Below are 18,160 nucleotides of genomic sequence, written 5' to 3'. Positions count from 1 at the left end.
TTGGGTAGAAGCAAATAGTTGTTGCTGTTTCATTTATATACTGGCTTGCTAGGCATGAATGAGTTCATAGGTCTGGCGCTTAGTCGGTTATGAAAAACATGATCACGCTCGTAGTAGCCCTAAGCGTGGTCACCGGATCACTGAAGTCATGCTTCCCTGCCTGTCGTATGGCAAAACACGATATACTAGACACGAAAGATTTGAAATAAGCACAAGGTATAAATGCATAACATTACATAGCACACGAAAGTATACTGCCAGCTTACTTTTTACCTGCTATTGGCAACAGGCAACAACACGCCGCTTCACAAAGCCAACCGTTGAATTAGCCGAGTTTCCGTCTTTAGTGGACCGAAGCGTATGCTATTTTCCAATCGCAGTTTTCTTTTGTTTCGCTTGTCGAAGACAACTATCATCGACAGTCTTCCTGCCTCCGTTACAACTAAAAATACAGTAGCTACTCTGTATGAGGACGTATCATTGTCCGCGGAACTGAAACACTTTAACTGAGCGTGACGTCGCCATTCTTCAATGCTACTTCAATAGGCAAAAAGTCGTCATTCATTTGTTCCTTTTCAGTTTGTTTGTATTTCACACCTCTACTGGCTTTTATTTTAAAAACTCTTACAGATACAAAAATATAGATATATGTATGTTATAGCTTTTTGTATGATTCCGATGTATCAAGTTATGACGCCAAGTTTCTTACTGAGGTGGTTTGGTCATCGTGCTGGTGGGGTTGTGATCGTGGTGACGGATCAATCTCGGAACGTCGCGACGCGTCGTCCATGTACGCCTGAATCCGTGTCGTTCCATCCTCCACGGTCCTCCGCCTGTGCTCTATTTGGCCATTGCCTTTGTTTGTGCAATTGGGTTGTTTTGGCAGGATCCGACGACAAAGCATTCGCGCAGGAAGCCCAACCCCCCAATGCCCAAGCGGGAACGCCCTCGGTAGAACGAAAAGTGGCAGTGCGTGCGGCACGGGCAGCGCCAGTAGCCAGCAGCTCAGCGTAGCTGGCGCCTCCGCGTCGGCGGCCGCTCAGTATAACAGTAGCGGGAATAACAGCCGCCAGCAGTCAAACACACTTATTGAGGAAGGTATGTGTGTCTTTTCGTAAGCAAGCGAGCGAGTGAATAAACAGTTACCATATCTATGTGAGTATTGGCCAAATCTGGCGGAAAGTTACTCGATTTTCTACCTCGAAAATTGCATTGCATCACTATCGAAACGCTAAAAAAGCGCTTATACGCATCAACTACTTTCATAGTCAAGTCAATTAACCGTTGAGTGCTGTGTCAATTTAACGGTGCGTACCGTTTAATTATCCGTGACATTTCGCAGCTGCAATCATTATCTATGCCATTACCATCATTTCGAACATATGATAATACGACTGCTTGTTTTTTGTGTTGATATAGTACTGCCTACAGCCAGCAGCTCGAACCCGTTTTGCCTCGAGGATATTGTAAAGCGAGCGACGAGTTCAGGTCTAGCGTCAAAGAAGCACTCGCTCAATTCGACCTCCGACAGCGACTGTAATACCAACTCTGCGCAGCGGAAGCCGTCTTTGCTGCACCAGCCATCCTCCTCTGAACGCAGTAAACCTGAAAAGAACCCAGAGACTGCCAAGATTCTCGCCAGTCTCGTCGCCCCGTCCCAGGACACCAAGAGGTACTGGGAAAATGCCGCTCCAGGCAGGAGACGTTGATGCTCGGACACCCTGGACACAAACGAGCTTTAGCGGATGAATCTTATTTTTTGCACGCATCAGATTTTGCAACCGACAGATATACTCGGCCGTTGACAGTAGCTGCAATTGGAATACAGTGGTATTTTTTTCATTCCACGTGAAATGTAACTTATGCTTTCTAACTATTTTCCGCCTTCTAGAAGAATGAGTTTGGACGAGTTCATCCGTCTGAGCGAGAGGAAATTGCAGCATGCGCGTCGCTCAACGGAGGACACTACACCCGGAGACGTCAGCGATGTATCTATTGCCTCCGAGGCGTCCTCCATGGAGACCAGTTTTATGCAGGCTCATCATCAGGTAGGAGAGCAAAAGCGCGAAATATAGGGCGCATACCCTCATGCTAAGCAAATATCAGGTATTTCAGACACTACATTATTTATTCGAAGCCCTTATCATGACAACTGAAGCATATATGTAACAATGCAAAGCTGTACCCTAACTGTATCATCTGCAAAATCCAGACACCAATTTCACTGATACTTAGACGCAAATGGAAGCCACTTGTTCAGTCTTTTTTTTGGCTCAGGAATGTCCCATCTATGATTCATATTAGCATTTTACTATCTTATACTTTGCTTTGCAGATGCGTCCGCACTCGTCAATCCGTGAGCATTCGTTCGAGCGTAGCAACTCCTCCGTTGAAGACCCCGAAGTATCCGGCAGCTCTTTGCTGGCACGTCAGCCGTCGACCACCACGGCTCTTCACTTACGCACCGATCAGTCTCGGGACGGGGATGGCTTCACTTCAGCCTCCGAAAACGAACAGATTCACAAGACCAATAATACCAGCAGTAATCCTAACAGGCCGCCTGTGCGACAGTACAGACTCTACAACACCCGGCAGAGGTAAAGTGATGATAGTAATGTAGCAACCCACTACCATAGCCTTACTATAGTGAAGGATATTCCATACAAATATCTATAGTGAAGGACAACGCATTGTTCGCACTTTTCCTATTTACGTTTTTTTTAATTACTATTAGTCATTGGGAGGTAGCATAATTATCTGGATATTAATTGTTATTGGTATCATTAAGCAGTAGCCAACGAGAAACCCCCACTCTGATTCTGAGCTCCCGCTGTGGCACTCCCCGGGGTTCCTTCGATGCACATTTTTCATCCTCGGAAAGAGACTCCACTGATCAAACAACGACAGCTACCTGCATTACAACAACAGGCGGGCCAAGTCAAACAACTAGTGGTCCACCTGGTAGCGCATTTGCGTATGCTTTAGCGCAGACAGCAGAAGAAATCCCCAGCGCCAACATTCCAGCGTCTCCGCAGAAGGGACCTCTTGGTAGCCCCAGCTGCGCTGCCGGACAACAGCAACAAGTTCTTCATCAGGCGACAAGCGGTCTTAACACGAACAGCAACAGCAACAACAACAACAACAACAACAACAACAACAACAACAACAACGACACCAATGCCACTGAACAAATGTGTATGTAGTATACTGCCCGCCCATTAGCTTTGATTGTTATCAAATGACAAAAGTAGAGGAACGTAATGAAGGGCTAGAATAATGGTTAAACAAGCTGCATGAATTTCTAGAAAAGTTCTGCGATTCAATATATTTATGTCTACATTAGCTTATATCTACTGTCGATTCGAAGATAACTTAATTAGCTGCCTTCACGAATTCTATATATTTGAACAGCGCTCAAACAAGCAAAGGGAGCCGCTTTCATGGAGCTCCTACACAAGACCATCGCCCAACTACCGCAGAGTCATGATGTAGAGGGTGGCGGCGGAACCCCTTTCCAGGCCCATCCTGATCGGCCAGCCTCTCCAGGACTGACCAAAGTCTCCGCACATACGAACCCCCCTGCCCCCGTTACCACAACCCAACTATCTCCGTCCTATGACCACAAACTGTTCGAACCATCCACAACACAGGTTAGTGCTTGAATTGAGCTGATCACCATCGAGCAGCACTCCGTTCGAGTAGTTCTTAGCGCATGAACACGTTATGGGAGTCGTCCGCAGCCAAATGGAACGAACTGCGTGGGTCTTGGCCTTCCAGTCCGATCAGTTAGCTAAGCGTAAATTTCTCGTGATTGCATGTTGCCGGCATCGGAAGGATGGCGTAGCTAGTGTTCAACGCAGTGCGAGTATCATCTTGATTTTGCTATCGGCCATTGACTACGATGAGACGATTGGCTAGCTAACCGTCAAAACGCTTCAGCAAACCGCTTGCAAGATATTGCCATCGATGTTCTAGTTAATTAGTTGTCTATTACGGTGCAGGTACCGCGAGTCTTCGACGTCGTATACATTTTTTGGCTAACATAAACGAGGTAACTATTTCTAATGTCATGGATTCGTGGGTGCAGCTCTCGTCTTTACAGCAGATTGTCTATGTTAACATAAAACTCATACAAAGACTCTTTATACGTAGCTAAGGAAAACAGAATCTGTGTCAGTTAAGTGGCACGGCCGTCCAACGGCGACCCTTACGGTGAAGGAGCTAATTTTCGTTAGCCATCGATGCTGTCGTTGTCTGCCATGTACTGTAGGAGCATTAGATATCGCCAGCACATATAATAGGCCGCAGCTGTATCTTTCTTTATAGCGTAGCTCTAGTAGCAATAGTAAATAGATGTTAGAAGCCACCGCAAGCGAGCACCGCCTCAGCACCATCACACATTCACTAGAACCGTTCCCATCGCGGTAACACCTATACAGACTTGCAGATATCCTTAGTCAATATCGAGGCCAAAGGGCAAGATGCAATTACCTTCCCCCACCCCGATTTCAGCGTCCCTAAGACGGAACTGTGCTATCTAAAATCTGCTCTTTCGCAACAACAAAATTCCGATAGAAAAAATGAATAACCCCAATTAACCCTGACTTCTGTGCAGCTGCGACTCCTAATCTGACGCGCTTCCCCGAACCTCAACATTCGATCGATGTCAGACATGGTCTGTACGACGTAACACACATACCGGTACAACATCATTTATGCGTCACGTATACTGTACACAATAAGGATCGCATAAGAAATAATTCTCAAGGGAACTTACCAGCACGTCAATGGTAACACAGTGATAAATTATTCGTTATAGAGTTTATTGCTGGTAGCAATCTTGATTGATTCCCCACTTGCTGCACACTGTGCGCGGAGTAGCGGTTAGATAGTTTTGTTCGTTCTATAATTATGCTTGTCCGAGCATCTCAATCTAATATGCTATTATGTAAAGGCTGACATATATCATAGGTCTCAGCTGTACCGTTTTTACCTCAGTCGTTTTATCATTGTTTAGTGCAAGTACGAAAACATTTTACCGAACGTATTGAGCCTAAAGTAAGACTCCAAAAATGTCTTGTATCTGAGAAGATCTTCAAGATTTATCCTCGAAAGAACGTTAAGGTATGCAGCGACAGAAAAAGCGAAAATAACGCAACCTTTTGCGTAGCTGGCAAGCCTTCTAAGGCCTTTTATTTTAAACGTATAAAGGTCTTGGAAGACCACCACAGTTTACATCTCATCATTAACGTACATTCGCTGAAGGAAAAGACACAGTGTTGGTTTAGAGGTCATTCAGCTTCGAGAATCTCAGATCCATATTCGCTGTCAAACTGTGCATTTGACAACACAACTGTGGGGCATCCTAGCTCAGCGTTTTAATATGTCCCCAGCTACACAATTATCTAAACGTGGGCTTACCTTTGAGGCATATCCAATATGTGCTGCACAAGGAATGAAGCCCTTGGCTTGCGCCAGGTTCATTTCAAAAGGTTAAGTTACCTGCGTATAAACGACCCACCTTACAAGGTTTTTTACCTTTGGCAATACATGGAATAGGACATAGTGGTTTAGGGTGTCCTTATGCCACACATAATGCCAGTATGCGTATCGTCTACGTGCGCACGTTGGTATGAACGTCGATCTACAACTGCGTGTCAATTGCACGTGTATGTCGGTGTCGGTGAAGTGGAAATTTTGCCGCCTGTTTTTTAATTTAGCCCAATATAAACTGCTCCGTAGTGCTTGATTCTCTTTTAACGTGACCCATTGTTTCCCTCGTTTGGACGACTTTCAAAACTTCTTCGTCATAATCTTTACATATCATTTACTAGTCAATTCTCTCGCAACCTAATTAAGTTGATTGATTCACAGAAGTACACATCTTTCTTTCTCGCCCCTGTAGTCTTGGACGTGGTAAGCTTCAACGTAGTCAATCAAGCGGTTAGTCTAAGGTACCGGCCACTAAAATTTTCCGTAGTATCTGTCTAGTTCCACATCACATACAATTTTCTTGTGTAACATACACAGTGTCGGATGAATGCTGGGCGGGGGTCGGATCTCGTTTGGTATCTGTTGACTCTTTGATTGTTCTAGCCCGAGCAGTCTGAAAGCAGTTGACTAGAGTACTACCGTCCTCGAGACGTGATCGAGCCAACTCCGCCATGGAAACGATTCAAGCTGGACTGGGCTAAAGGCTGGCCCGAGCGAAACGACCTCACTAGACAGCTGCGGGACCTCACTGAGTGGGTCACTGTTAAACAACAACTTCTGATCGATGCATACTACAATGAAATCAACAATGTCAGCAACATGCGTAATCAGATCGGGAACACAAACGTAAGTGGAGATCAAGCCGCTTTGGCTGTATCCCTTGGACTAATCTGACAACTTCGACCAGCCCACATGATAATAAAACCAGTTTCAACAACCACTTCACACAACCCTACCAACAACAAGCTCCGAACAGGCTCACAGTTTTCAGTCAACAGACTTTAACATTGTTCCATGGAAAAGATTTCCATCTTTCAGAATCAGGTATGCCACGGATGTGGCAATGTTTATTTAGTATGGCTTGCTACAAGACTGATATTTGAGAGGAGACGAAGACAAACAGGGGCGCTTTTATGTAGACCTGGCATTCTCATGCTTTCGGCAAGACCTGTGATTCTTCATAGCGAAGGACTATTGAGTAAATTCAACTTTTAAGGCTTATTGCAAAAGAAACGTTACCATCAATAGAAAATTAATTGTAGACTACCTTGTCAGATCACTCCAGGGGTATGCCGTAGATTTGTGGAGAGTGAAACTTTTCGACAATTTAGTTTGACAGAATATTAGGTAAGTGTTTAACTGTAAAAGACACATAGTTCGTTTGCGCTACGCTTTTGGCGGCGGCTTTTCAATTCTTTATTCGGTCTCTCCTGAGATGAGTTGTGGTTATTTTGTGTTTTGCGGCCTGGCGACCTTTTGCTACTACAATCATTTAGCTAGAATGCCATATGAAACGTGGGATGGTTAACTAAATGCTAAGTACGCTCCAGATATACCTTGCGTGTGATTACCATAAATCGAAAGTTCGTTCGGTTGTTAACGATTACTCTAAACCTAAACAAGCCGTGATTATCGCGACTCTATGTCCAAACTTATCATACAGTCCATATTGAAAGGCGGACCTACTTTTTACACTTTGATACCTAGGTAGAGCTTTTATTGTGAATAGATTTTAAATTCAGCAGAGAAAATTCGTCGAGATAATTATCAAGGTACGGATTACAGTGAACAACTTGCTGCTCAAATGCATTGTATGGCAGTTGTTTCTACCGAGAGAGCATGTTGCATATCATCCTTATTGTTACTTAGCAAAGCGTTTACTAAACCATATGTAATACCGTATTTATTGCGGTAATGTTGTGAAGCCCAGAAAATGAAGTGCATCTAAGCCTAATGGATATGAACGATATAATTACCTTTAGGTATTTATGCATGATTTTGTATACGTAAAATTTCAAAGGATTCAATTAGATAATCAGAATGCAGAAATCGGCATACCCTGCAGGACTATAACACAAAAAGGCTTTGCCTAGACGATTCTCTCTCCTCGTTCTGTAACGAAGTAGTGAATGGCTTGCTCTGTAGGTCTCAATGCTGTGTCTTCCTCGGATGCAGGCGCCAGAGCCTAAACTAAAGTCGCATCCGGCTGAAGTGCTACCCCTAAGGAAGTTTTCCGTCGAGCTGCCCATGCCTAAGATTCTTATCACAACCAACGTAAGCTCATGCGAGTCTGAGACCGAGAGTCCACCAAGGTAGGAAGTTTATGTCAGGTAAACCACATTTTTTAGTTCTACGCATATGTTACTATTATGATCATCATAAAGCTAGAGATGCTTCTTACTAGATCTAACTTTAGTACTATAAAATATTAAGCTTTCCTAAAGAGATTCCTATTTTTCAGTCTTAAACCATGCTCTAGTATATGACATCAGAACTCTCATACTAAACGTATACTGGTAGTTCTAATACTTCAACAATAGTCTGACCTCCAACCAGAAATATTCTTTGGAATCTAACGCACTGACCCGCCGTCGTTTGCCTTTTCTAACGCTTATATATATATATGATAGAACATTTTCTATCGTCTTACTGTTTTCATATTGCCTATGACTCATCGCACTGGCAATACTTTCAGGTCACCGGTCTTGGCCACGGGGGCACATGGTGACTATCCGACAGAACGATGCCAGCTAGGCGCGACCGTAGCGGCAGCAGCAGGCAGCGGTCCGGTCAAAATGTGTTACCTTTCGCCATTCATGGGGGCACCCGGTGCCGCTGATTCACGGACAATCTCCGAATCGAACCTCTCCACCTCGGGCTATTCATCCATTTCGAGTCCGGGTCTCTCCCGCTGCAACTCGAGCAGCCCAATGATTGCCGATGAGACAACTGTTGGGGCTTTCCAACGCGCGGGTCAGGGACACCTGCAAGTTAGTGACATATTACGGCTGACGTACAGCTGTTCAGATTTGTTCGATTATTGGTTGACCTGTTTAAGTTACGATAAATGTCGTTATAGCTGCTCTATTTTATTATTTGTGATTACGGTTGTGCCCTTAGGCAAGTCCTACTCGCGCGGCCCGCAAGGCCTCCCATCAGCTCGTGGCGACCTTCAGCAGTAATTACCCCCCTCCAAACAGCAGCAGTAGCAGTAACGCTAGTAGCGCCAGTACCAGTGTCCGCGAACAGCACCATGTCGGCAGCAGCGGTCGGGAGAGGGACGAGGGAATGTGCACAACCCCTTTAATAACTAGGCCGGGAGGCCCATTCGGTCAGTATTTGTTGGAGCCCGACGGCCAGGAATCTACGAAACGGCGGAGCTCTTTCGGGGGATGCTTCACCTCGCATGAGGGCCCAGGGAGTAATTCACGACACCATATCTCCGTTATGGCCGGACATTGCGGCATGGGCGGACTACAGCCAAGCCATCCCGGCAGTAGATGTCCATCTAGGTGCGCGAACACGAAATCGTGACCCGTGTTCCATTTTACAAATAAACATTATACGATATGCGTAAATTGAGACAGTGACTATATTTTCCTTGATCTATAATCTAGACCTTTTCTAGCCATATTTTGCACTGAAGAGAAGTATCTTTACTTTAGCAAAACCAGCAAATAGGATGTATTCCATTCATTATTTATTTTTAATAACGCCTAACATATTCTATATATGAAATACTTATCTCTGCTGTCTCCTAAGAAACACTACAGGTGTTCGCAAAATTCTCATGCACATATATCGCTAGATTCCGGCATTACATGCGTGCTATGTGCTATTATATGCTTGCAGAGCTAATGAGCGCATTCTACTATTCAGAGCTACCCGAAATAGCCAACAGTCGACCTCAAACGAGGAGTCGTTTGATGAAGAAATCAAACGTGAGCTTGAAGGACGATACAATCAACCATCCTCTGCCCAGGATGTATGCGGCCACGCTACTCGAGGTATAAACATTTTCAGTTTTTTTTTTCTGTTTTACGTCTATGCCATTGTTATAACAGGTCCACGTAGAAATGCGGCTATAGTCGGCCACAAACGGCAGCGCAGCTCTCGCCTGATCCGCATTATGACAGCGCTTGACGCGATAAGGCCGCACTGCTCGCATTCGGTTATCGACTAATGTTGCTGTTGTTGTTTTTATTCACCGCGTACTTCCTCGGCTACTTGTCGACGTAGGTCACTGGATGCCGTCCTATGCGAGGACCGCCTCATCGTTGGATATTCCGTTGGATGAACCTGCGATGGGGAGGTCCCGTGCCCCCTCGTCGTGGTCGGTGCCGGATTCGATGAGGCACGACCATGAAACCACAATCCACAGTGCAGCAGCCGGCAACGTATGCAACCACATCGTAAGCGAAGCCCAACTTAAACGCAATTAAGATACCTAGAGCCGAGTGCCTCGTTAATCATTGAAGAGAAGGTTGTTATGGCTATTTGTGTTTAAGCATGCTAGCCTCTCTATACCCATAGTTCTGTCAAATTCACCCTATCGTTACGGTTCGATCGAGTATTTATAGCGAACGGCTTCTTCATGACCATCTAGATGAGTTTTTAGTTTAGCATGGCTATGTAAGAAGTTTATGCGCAGACATGTCACTCATCACATAGCGAGTAGTTTTTTTTTTTCAACTAAACAGTATTATTAAATTAATAGATGAGATAAAACTCACATGACTTTGCATAATACCATGGACCGCATAATACCGCCTTACGGCTGGTGCCAGCCGTTCTTTGCGTCTGTTCTGCTACTGCGCCGGCTCCGTCAACTCCCTAGACTGAAGACTGAATAAAATAATAGTTAAGTTCAACCCTACATTGAACCTCTTGTATCACACTGACTATATGTGTGTATATTCAGTGCGTAGATCCATTACTCCAATACTAATTGTGTTTTCGCCTCTATACAGCGAACGGCGTTTCAGTTGGAAGAGCCACGGGATTCGTTCTCGCATCACGGCCCTGATCAGGAAAGGGAAATCCGTGAGGTTCTTCTACAGCGAGTCCGATGCAAAGGGTGGCAGCAACCTCCAGCTGGACAACAAGCAGGGACCGGGAACTCGGAGCAAAACTCCGGCGGTTTGGGAAACGTCTCACTTTCACCCTCGCATCTCGAGCCCACGACTCTCTTAACGTTGGGTCAGGAGATAACTGGCGGCTTGTCTTCGCCATCATCGACCGCTTCAATGGAGTCCGTTGTGCCATCGAAGATCTGTAGAAATGCGTCAAAGGCGAGCATGAGCGGGACTTTAGCGTCAGGCCTGCCGGGCAACGTGACCACCTCCGAATCTGACTCAGAACGCAAGCACGTCGCCCAGGTTCAGGCGCAAAGAGCGGCTCGTCGCCTCCAAAAGAAGCAGAGATCTGTTGATGCCGGGTGTGGTAGTACTGTGGCTGGCGCTGGCGGAGGCGGATCTTCCGGACAACTTCAGGTTGATCGCCAGAAGCTCAGCCCGGGCTTGCGACCGCAAAGAAGGTTAATTCAGTCGTCGCTAAGCCTAATCTTAAGAGTACTAGTTTCGCCTATTATTATAAAATACGTATTCTTTATCTCTTTCTATTGTGGCATAAGTTTATAAGTAGTAAACTGAAAGAGTTTGCTTTGCGTATATCAGTAGGTCACCATGTCTGTCGCCGTGGTCTTCCGTAGACCGCCCTGGATATTCGACCAGAGGATCGGCCCAAGATCTTGGAGGAAAAATGTTCATCTGCTCCAGCTCAAGCTCCGATGAAGAACCTACAATAGGTATGTTTCTTCTAAATGATTAACAGCCAGTTAACGTTTGTCAGGCTTAATTGAAACTGTCCTCTGGAAGCCGTCCACGATGTAGCCGGGTAACTCGTGAACTCTCTGACATATTGACGCGACATTACTGTTGTCTACATTATGGTACCCTCGAATTTTACAGACTATGCAATGAACTACATAGAAGCTACCAATCGGCAACCGCTTGGAAATGCACGTCTCATGCGTAGCGCCACTGTAGAAACGTGCGACTGCTTACATAAGCCTAGAAGGTTAGTGGAGGAGCCCGAATCAAGATTGATCGCCGTGTTTTTCATTCAACGCGCCCTCTGAGACAATTTAATGATAACGGTAATCATAACAATAATTAAATGAAATAATTGTATTAATGATACGTTTGTTAATGAAAATAATATGCTGTGCCCGTTTACCGTTTCGCAGACAAAAATCATATTGTTCCCAGGAGTTGCAGTCGCCACAGAACCAAACGCCCCTGTCGTCATCTCGAAATCTGCTGGCGCAGCCTACCACGCCATGCTATCAGAAATCGGCGAGTTTCAATGGCGGATGTGACTATGCAGCTCCCGGAAGTGAAGGAAGCCCGCATGGATCGCCAAGTAGGTAGGTTGATAGCGGTGTGTTAGCTCGTTCATCCGGCCGTAGATGCACCCCGGTTACAGAACTTGCTTCCACACCCTTAGGTTGTGGGCAGGGTGACGACGAATCAACAGGTTGCATCGTATCGAGCGAAGTGATACGAGACTTTGGATGGACTTAAATAGGGAGAACTCAGAAGTTGTATTAAACGTGCACATGCATACTAACAAACCACAAGTACAACTGGTCAAAACGCCCCAAGAAACCCTCTGTTTTTCCGAGAAACTCGCTCTAGGTGAGTGCTAAAATGGTCGGGTTGGTTTAGATTTTGTTTTGGTCGTGGCAGTGTTACAAAGACCAACATTAACAGCTGCAAAAAAAGCCATGTTTTCGCTTTTTGAAACAATCAATTTGCCATATTTCGATGTACCCGCAAAACTTAACTGAAAAACCTTTTCTCTTTTTGATAATGGCGTGTATTGTTCATTCTGCAATCTTTCATTTATCCTAGTGCGTCTCCTTTTTTCAACCTAGTCGCATTTTTGGCACGTCTGCACCATTCTCAGCAACGTTTCCACGTTCTATAATTGGTCACGATTCCTCGAACTCTCAACTCTAAACTGAGAATTGGTCAGTTTTGACAATTCGTCTTTAGAGTTCCATACTATCTGTTTGTGGCATGTTGTATCTTCATTGTACCTAGACGAGTACTTGTTTTGAGAGACAGATTTCTAAGTTAAGGTTACTAAGTTATTTACATGGTTCTCGGAACAAAAGGTTCTCGATTTTCCGTTCTTCTTCTTCTGTAAATGGTAAATTTAATGTGCTAACTTTTCTATGTAGCATTTATCGTTTCATGATGTTTTTTTATATCTATTATATTCAATTGTCAATTGATTGTTTTCGGTCGCCAGAATGAAATCGATTGAGTCTTCCTAGCTGTCTTAATATTTCTGTTCTTGAAAACGTGGTATTATGGTCAACGATTTGAAGTTGTAAGGCCAGAACTAACTTTCGTTCCAGCAAACACTAAATTTTAAGGTCAATTAAAGTAGGCTGGCTATATTTACAATACGTTTACGATTCGTATGAGAAGATCTGTCCTAGTCATTGGCCTAATAAAGAGAAGGGAAGTGTATAATTTGCAAGTGATTAGCGAACAAATAGGTTGTTAGCAGAAACCGAATGAGCAATTTTTAATTCTGGCCCTACATTGCATGCGGATAACATGTGCGAAAATGTACCTACATATTAGGTTGGTGCATTCGTTTTTGTAGGCCAAAAGGTCGTTAGGCATACTATCTGCAGTAGTCGGATCAGAAAGCATTATTTCGAAGTTGAGTTTCGATGTCGATGTACGTGACAGGTTCACGACACTTTAGTAAAGGCCTCCAAAGAAATGTACCACTAAAAAAACACGGGGTTGTCCGGGTAAAACAATAGCAATATGCTTGTAAAAGAAAGAAAAATCTTTCTGGCGATATGAGTAACCTAGCCATTAGTGAACGAGAATAAACAAACACTACAGAAACGTGTGCGTCAGTCTAATATATACTTTGTGACTATTTCTGTTGACCCCATCAGTATTCTGTATTGCATTGTCCGTTTTATTCTATATACGTATTTATATCTACGCGGGTCTAACAAAACCTAAAGCAGTAAGGGATCCTATCAAGTCCCACTTTCTCGTGACAAAGTTTTTGCCAGTTTCAGAACTGGTGTCAGCGTCTAATTCAAATAAAAACTTCCGTATCACGAAGGAAAAATCTAATTACTTCATGAAATAACCACTCTATTGGACTTTATGGGAAATATGAAGTGTTTAGTTGTTTTAATGTCCGCGCTTCGTTTACCTTCGGAGTTGATAAATATCAGTATACATGAGGTTATGTCACGCTCAGATTTGAATAGTCGATTTTGTTAACTCGCTCAGATATAGATATCGCTGTGGTTATACTATGATTTCGGTTCTTTTGATGTGTCGTCCGATCGTGGGATACAGTTTTTGCGATGTCCTCTATTTGTATTTGTCTTGGTGCCGGTTGTTGGTCGTTGACGGTGATTCTGGTGATGGTCGTGTGCACGGATGTGCCTCCTCTGTCAATATCTGTTTCAATGTGGCACTCGACGTGATCAGAGGTTCGGCCATGGGGGCGTTCCGTGGCCTCAGTCGTGATGCGTCCTCCAACAGCGGGTCCTGGGGTAGTCACCATTCCTTGCGGAGGCAGTGCGCCCTGCAGGAAAATACTGCCGACGAAATGTGAGTTTCGAATCTGAACGCTGCCACACTGAAGCAACTAGTGAGTGTACGAGTAGCGATTGGTGGAAGACCACAGAGTTCGATCCTGTCACTACCTTCTCTACCGCCACCCTGATAGAGTAGACAAATAATAATCCACAGTTCACACATAAGGTACCTTTATTTTTAACTATTCATTTATTTTCATCCATGCAAAGTTCGGATATTTTTCGCATGTAGAACTCATTCAACAGTTAAATCCTACTTCATAATGGGAGAGAAATTATCTGTATATTACAAGAAAGATGGACGACCAGACAATGTATTGGTCTACTGGCATGCTGAATACCTGTTAGGTTATATTAAAGTTTGAAGATTTTCTAATAAAGATAACATTTCGGCATATTTAAGATGATCGCATTGCTACTAATGCAGCAGTTTAAAAAACGCTATCCACAGCTGATTTTCAGCTGACCCGTTCTTTGTATATCATGGTACGCCGACTTAGCAACATGACAAAAACGTGTCAAAGAAGGGATGGAGTACAAGCAATCTGGATAGGCCAAGCAGGAGAACGAAGGCTCATACCTTTATTTTTGCCTTTCCTATTGCTGAATTTTTTTTTGGCGCGCTTATGCCCAGATTTGAATCAGGACCATCTTTACATCTGTGCGTGTAGTAGACACACGCGACAGCGAATGTGTCCCGCCTTGTTTATCTCTTTCAAGCTTCGGCAAAGTATCGTTTGCATTTTTCATGCGTTTTGATCATGTTGTTTGACATTCTAACTGCACCTCTTATGTTTTTAAATTCAGCTCTTTGTCTATCTTATATGAAAAGACTTCTTAGGTTAAATTTGCAGCTAGACTGTGTCGTCCATTCTTAACCAAATGATGAATTGAGCTCTAGAGTTTTCGCTTGAAACGCATGCGTGTAACGCCATGGAGAGATGACCTTTCAAAGATTTGCTACGGTGAAAGCTCCATACCTGTTGTGATATAAATATATAAATATTTAGTAATAAAGCTCTGATAGAAATATTGTCGCATACATATATATATATTGTACGCAATATTTTGGTCTGAGTAGAAACTTGCTGATGAAAAATATTGCATAAGCCGGACGTTAGAGAACAAAAAATACATTCATCGTACTAGGTATATATTAGCCCGATGCTTGATATCAACTTTGCAGGCATGGCTAGGTGATTACACTAGACCCGTCTTTCATTTGTTTATATGTATGATATAATTTACGTCTGTACTACTCTCTTCCTCTCTCTGTATGTATACATATATATATATATATATATATATATATATATATACACTACTATAGAGAGAGAAAAAGCAGTACAGGTATAAATTACAGTAGACTCATTAAACAGCTTGTCTGTAGTTCCATTACAGTAGAAATGGGAATAATACATATAAGTATAAGTAAGTGATGGAATTGAATTCGTTTTCATGTACGACTCGCTTATTTCTCACAACTTTCCACAGCATAATCGTGTTCTTCAAGCGTAACATAGCGAAAACCTCTGCATACTCTGGTTTGACTTCACGTGACACCAGTGAAGCTGGCCGTAGTCGGAGAATCTCCACACACATTTTACCCTTCCACCCGGTTCCTACAGAACACGAAAGGGCAGAAAAGCAGATTCTGTTTCCTGTTCGTATCCGCTTTTCGAAGCAGATTTCTTTTGCAGCTAGTTCAGCCTCCTGTCACTGCTTCATATCGATAGGAATTCCAGATGATATAACCTGGCTCCTCGCGCTGTTGCAGTTTACGTCGCATACCTCGATTTCCCGCCCCCAGATACCACAGTGTAGAAGTGTCCATTAAAGGCATAATTTGAATTGTACTATAGAGATTGCTTTCTACAGGACCTCAGAGCTTTTTGAATTGGACCGGCATTTTGATTTAAATCATCTGCTATAGATGAGGTATCTTTGCTGAGTCATTGAAAACTGTAACTTCGTCATTTTGCTGGTCTTCGATATGGCCCAACATAACCCCATGAATGACAACCACTGTTACCGTCTTCCAGCGCGTAGTTCTTTATTAAGATAGAAGCTTATGCCAGTGAGTCCACTGGTAGTATACTAGCTATGTCCCGATTCTGCTCGTGAGAGTCATTTAGGTGACCTCTGTGGAATCTGTGACCACCGAGCTCACGTAAACGTTTACGGCCAATTCGTCTTGACGAACATTGTGATTCGCTTTTGCGGCATATCTGAAATACTGGTTCAAACTGTGTCAGGGCAATTAGGTAAATAATAAGTCTCTCTGAAGCCCAGTGCTAAGTAGCGTAAAACAACACCTTGGTTAACTTAATTGCATTCGTTCGCTTAATTTCCCATGTTTCTCTACAAGGGTCCTAGACGTTGATTTTTTGCGTTTTAAGATTACCACTTCCTTATTATGTTCGATATCTTTTTGGAGGTGAGCCCTACTTGCCCTGATGGATTTGACTAGCTCAATCAAAGCATCATTTACGCTAATATACGTTTTTGATCGTTTGTTCCCTAGAATTGGTGGGTTTTCACCTAATTTTAAGTCTTTCTGGACTTCAGCTGACTATAGTACTTAATTAAGATAGTACGGCAGTATGAGAATTTAGGCGCTTTTTGGAAATGACGCCAGGGCCTGTCGCACTTCTTACACCTACTAGCGTCATGTGTAACTTCTCCTCCCAACCATTCACATATAAAGCACAGTGCTATATATCGATGGCGAATTGGAATTATAACGATTACATTACTAACTGTATCCATTGCAGTACGTGGTTGTTATGCGCTATCAATTTTCCACAGGATCGCGTCATATTCAAACAATCTATTTACGATGTTTCAGTGTTGACGAAAAACATTTTGTAGGGCTAGAAACGTGCCTTCGCGCAGTAGTTTTCCTTTGTATGTTCCTTAGTTGTCTTTGGTGGAATGCAGTGAATGTAAAGGCAACTAAAATTGCCAGTCGCTTCAGCTGAGATACGATAATATGCAGAATAGAGATCATCGTTGGGTCTCAGAAGTTCGGACTCGCTTACAGGGACGTCTTCGGAGACATTCCCGACCCCGATTTCTACCCCCGAGCAGCAGTGACGGAGACTCGACCGCCCGCAGAAACCAGGTATATATATTTAAATTATATGCGAAAGCGTAACTTCAGTGTAACACACCTGCGACACAATTGTCTTCAAACTTCTCCGGATTACAACTCTCTTCCAGTAAGCACCTAGTTGCTCTATTATCTTTCAGCCAAGTGCTCGACATTCGATTCAAACACAGACCCGTATTATAAGTTTTCTAGTTTATCAGATTTAGTTTTCATGTGTTAATTTTTCATGCTACATTTCAAGGGCGGAACACCCCCACGAGGTTGGACAAAAGGGCGGAGTTTCGGAAGGACATGGCGATGCTGTGGACTGCTGTGGACCGATTTCGACTCGACGAGCGAGCTCGTCCAAAGTCTCTACTCTTGGTAAAATCGTCACCCGAGGTACCTACTCGAACTCAGAGTCTTCGGTATCCTCAGTGGACAAAACCGACCTCTCTTCGGGGAAAGAGATCGACATGCCGAAGATCGAAATCCAAATGCCCACGCCCATTTGTGAAAACAAGGACTTTGAACAACAGAAACAAGTACAGCCCAGGCCGAGCGGATTCGACGGACTCGGCAGTGAGGATAAGCTTCCGACAATCATGGTGCAAAGTGCCACACCCGTGGCCACTCCGGTGCTAGAACATAAGGTATATAGTACTATAATGGTTTGGAAGAATCATGCTTAAAAGTATTATGTATGACGAATCTCGTTTAGAACGTACTTTATACACCATTTCAGAATTTGGTAAACCACGCCAAAAAGTTTAACATTTTCTGCTGGAATCGTACAGTTCGAACAGTGAGCATGTATTTATAATGGGTTCACGCTTTTTTATTTGTTTCTTTCTCTGTAGTCCACGAGTTCCTATCGAGGCATTAAAATCATCTCATGTTTTAGTGAGTATGGATAACTTTTAATT

General features: G+C 43.7%; 1 protein-coding gene across 10 annotated transcripts in view; it reads left to right on the top strand.

The window, feature by feature from the left end:
• LOC111246668 (uncharacterized) overlaps positions 1-18,160 on the top strand; it is a 231,408-nt gene that overhangs the window by 209,691 nt on the left and 3,557 nt on the right. For 3 of the 10 annotated variants that reach the window (XM_086982363.1, XM_022796634.2, XM_086982364.1), the window contains 18 exons: positions 887-1,098; positions 1,420-1,672; positions 1,892-2,048; positions 2,335-2,597; positions 2,792-3,195; positions 3,412-3,650; positions 7,639-7,805; positions 8,189-8,483; positions 8,614-9,005; positions 9,346-9,500; positions 9,733-9,905; positions 10,464-11,029; positions 11,169-11,299; positions 11,463-11,571; positions 11,741-11,920; positions 14,034-14,156; positions 17,187-17,267; positions 17,497-17,887. In XM_086982363.1, the coding sequence (XP_086838489.1) occupies positions 887-1,098; positions 1,420-1,672; positions 1,892-2,048; positions 2,335-2,597; positions 2,792-3,195; positions 3,412-3,650; positions 7,639-7,805; positions 8,189-8,483; positions 8,614-9,005; positions 9,346-9,500; positions 9,733-9,905; positions 10,464-11,029; positions 11,169-11,299; positions 11,463-11,571; positions 11,741-11,920; positions 14,034-14,156; positions 17,187-17,267; positions 17,497-17,887 (4,291 nt within the window). Of the gene's footprint in view, positions 1-886; positions 1,099-1,419; positions 1,673-1,891; positions 2,049-2,334; positions 2,598-2,791; positions 3,196-3,411; positions 3,651-7,638; positions 7,806-8,188; positions 8,484-8,613; positions 9,006-9,345; positions 9,501-9,732; positions 9,906-10,280; positions 10,354-10,463; positions 11,030-11,168; positions 11,300-11,462; positions 11,572-11,740; positions 11,921-14,033; positions 14,157-17,166; positions 17,268-17,496; positions 17,888-18,094; positions 18,138-18,160 lie in introns of those variants that run through there. The other 7 variants (XM_086982366.1, XM_086982362.1, XM_086982361.1 and 4 more) reach the window with 7 other exon arrangements.

The sequence above is a fragment of the Varroa destructor genome, unplaced genomic scaffold (assembly GCF_002443255.2).
Source record: "Varroa destructor unplaced genomic scaffold, Vdes_3.0 BEIS01000003.1, whole genome shotgun sequence".
In the NCBI taxonomy this organism is placed as follows: domain Eukaryota; kingdom Metazoa; phylum Arthropoda; class Arachnida; order Mesostigmata; family Varroidae; genus Varroa; species Varroa destructor.
This window is presented reverse-complemented; position numbering and strand designations above follow the sequence as displayed.